The following is a 2,487-nucleotide window of genomic DNA, read 5'->3' as shown; positions in this document are numbered from 1 at the left end:
GTGTGGGAGGGAGGTTGTAAGGGATTCATACGGAGGAAAGAGATCATATGAGTGTGAAAAGGTAACATATATGGATCTCTTTCTGTAATGAGATAATCTACACGCGGCAACAATCAATGAGCTGCAGTTCCAGAGTCCTGATTTTCTGCCTGTGAGTCGTCTGATTCACTGGTTTACGACCCTTGTTTCATAACATCAATTTTTGAAGCTGTGTATAGATAGCATCAGCTACCTTCCCTGAAAGCTGCTTCAATGTTTGCCAACTTTACATTCACCTCCGGTGAGTGTTTATGGATTATGACGACCCCATGTCTAACCACCCCGTGTGTGACGACCCAGTGTCTGACCACCCCGTGTGTGACGACCCCGTGTCTGACCACCCCGTGTGTGACGACCCCGTGTCTGACCACCCCGTGTGTGACGACCCCATGTGTGACGACCCCGTGTCTGACGACCCCGTGTCTGACGACCCTGTGTCTGACGACCCAGTGTCTGACGACCCCGTGTGTGACGACCCCGTGTCTGACGACCCTGTGTCTGACGACCCCGTGTGTGACGACCCCGTGTGTGACGACCCCGTGTCTGACCACCCCGTGTGTGACGACCCCGTGTGTGACGACCCCGTGTGTGACGACCCCGTGTCTGACGACCCTGTGTCTGACGACCCCGTGTGTAACGACCCCGTGTGTGACGACCCCGTGTGTGACGACCCCCGTGTGTGTCGACCCCGTGTGTGACGACCCCGTGTCTGACCATCCCATGTCTGTCGACCCCGTGTGTGACGACCCTGTGTGTGACGACCCCATGTCTGACGACCCCGTGTGTGACGACCCCGTGTGTGACGACCCCGTGTGTGACGACCCCCGTGTGTGACGAGCCCGTGTGACGACCCCGTGTGTGACGACCCCGTGTGTGACGAACCCCGTGTGTGACGACCCCCGTGTGTGACGACCCCGTGTGTGACGACCCCGTGTGTGACGACCCCGTGTCTGACGACCCTGTGTCTGACGACCCCGTGTCTGACGACCCCGTGTGTGACGACCCCGTGTCTGACCACCCCGTGTGTGACGACCCCGTGTCTGACGACCCCGTGTGTGACGACCCCGTGTCTGACGACCCTGTGCCTGACGACCCCGAGTGTGACGACCCCGTGTCTGACAACCCCGTGTGTGACGACCCCGTGTGTGACGACCCCCGTGTGTTTCGACCCCGTGTGTGACGACCCCATGTGTAACGGCCCCGTGTCTGACCACCCCGTGTGTGACGAGCCTGTGTGTGACGACCCCGTATGTGACGACCCCGTGTGACGAGCCCGTGTGTTACGACCCCGTGTGTGACGACCCCGTGTGTGACGAACCCCGTGTGACGACCCCGTGTGTGACGACCCCGTGTGTGACGACCCCCGTGTGACGACCCCGTGTGTGACGACCCCGTGTGTGACGACCCCGTGTCTGACGACCCCGTGTCTGACGACCCTGTGTGTGACGACCCCGTGTCTGACGACCCCGTGTGTGACGACCCCGTGTCTGACCACCCCGTGTGTGACGACCCCGTGTGTGACGACCCCGTGTCTGACGACCCTGTGTCTGACGACCCTGTGTGTGACGACCCCGTGTGTGACGACCCCGTGTGTGACGACCCCGTGTGTGACGACCCCGTGTGTGACGACCCCGTGTGTGACGACCCCATGTGTGACGACACCGTGTCTGACCACCCCGTGTGTGACGACGCCGTGTGTGACGACCCCGTGTCTGACCATCCCATGTCTGTCGACCCCGTGTGTGACGACCCTGTGTGTGACGACCCCATGTCTGACGACCCTGTGTGTGACGACCCCGTGTGTGACGACCCCCGTGTGTGACGAGCCCGTGTGTGACGAGCCCGTGTGTGACGACCCTGTGTGACGAGCCCGTGTGTGACGACCCCGTGTGTGACGAACCCCGTGTGACGACCCCGTGTGTGACGACCCCGTGTGTGACGACCCCGTGTGTGACGACCCCGTGTCGTCACAGTGGCCCCACAGCAGTATTTTGTTTTCCTTTTTTCGTCCCCTTTTTAAGACTTCCGTTTTATTTTATTAGTTTTCATTATTAATTGTCTTTATTCTGTCCCTATTAATTGTATTTGTTCTTACATATTCATTTTATTTGCTCTTGCCTATTTATTTAATTTGTTCTTGATTATTTGTTGTCTCATTTGTGTCCTTGTTCATTTTATATGTTCTTCCCTATTTGTTTTTTTGCTCTTCCTTAAATCTACTCAATATTTTACTAGTAAATCTATTCTTTCCTACTTATTTTATTTTCTCTTCATTTATTTGCTCTTCCCAATTTGTATTTTTGTCCTATATTTATTTTATCTGTTCTACACTGATGTTCATTGTTCTCCATAAGTTTTTCTTTGTTTTGCTTACATGTTTCCTTAGTTCTTTGGCAATTATTTTCTGTGTTCTTCTCTACAGATGTCCTTCCCTGGGCTTGGCGCAGA

General features: G+C 55.4%; 1 protein-coding gene across 1 annotated transcript; it reads left to right on the top strand.

The window, feature by feature from the left end:
* The first annotated feature begins 290 nt into the window (after window positions 1–290).
* Window positions 291–737, top strand: LOC123750630 (activating transcription factor 7-interacting protein 1-like). The gene has a single exon (XM_045732730.2). The coding sequence runs from the start codon at window positions 291–293 to the stop codon at window positions 735–737; it is 447 nt and encodes a 148-aa protein (XP_045588686.2).
* The last annotated feature ends 1,750 nt before the right edge of the window (window positions 738–2,487 follow it).

The sequence above is a fragment of the Procambarus clarkii genome, chromosome 24, assembly GCF_040958095.1.
Source record: "Procambarus clarkii isolate CNS0578487 chromosome 24, FALCON_Pclarkii_2.0, whole genome shotgun sequence".
Taxonomy (NCBI): domain Eukaryota; kingdom Metazoa; phylum Arthropoda; class Malacostraca; order Decapoda; family Cambaridae; genus Procambarus; species Procambarus clarkii.
The sequence above is the reverse complement of the archived record's forward strand: the minus strand, read 5'-3'. Positions and strand labels throughout refer to the sequence as shown.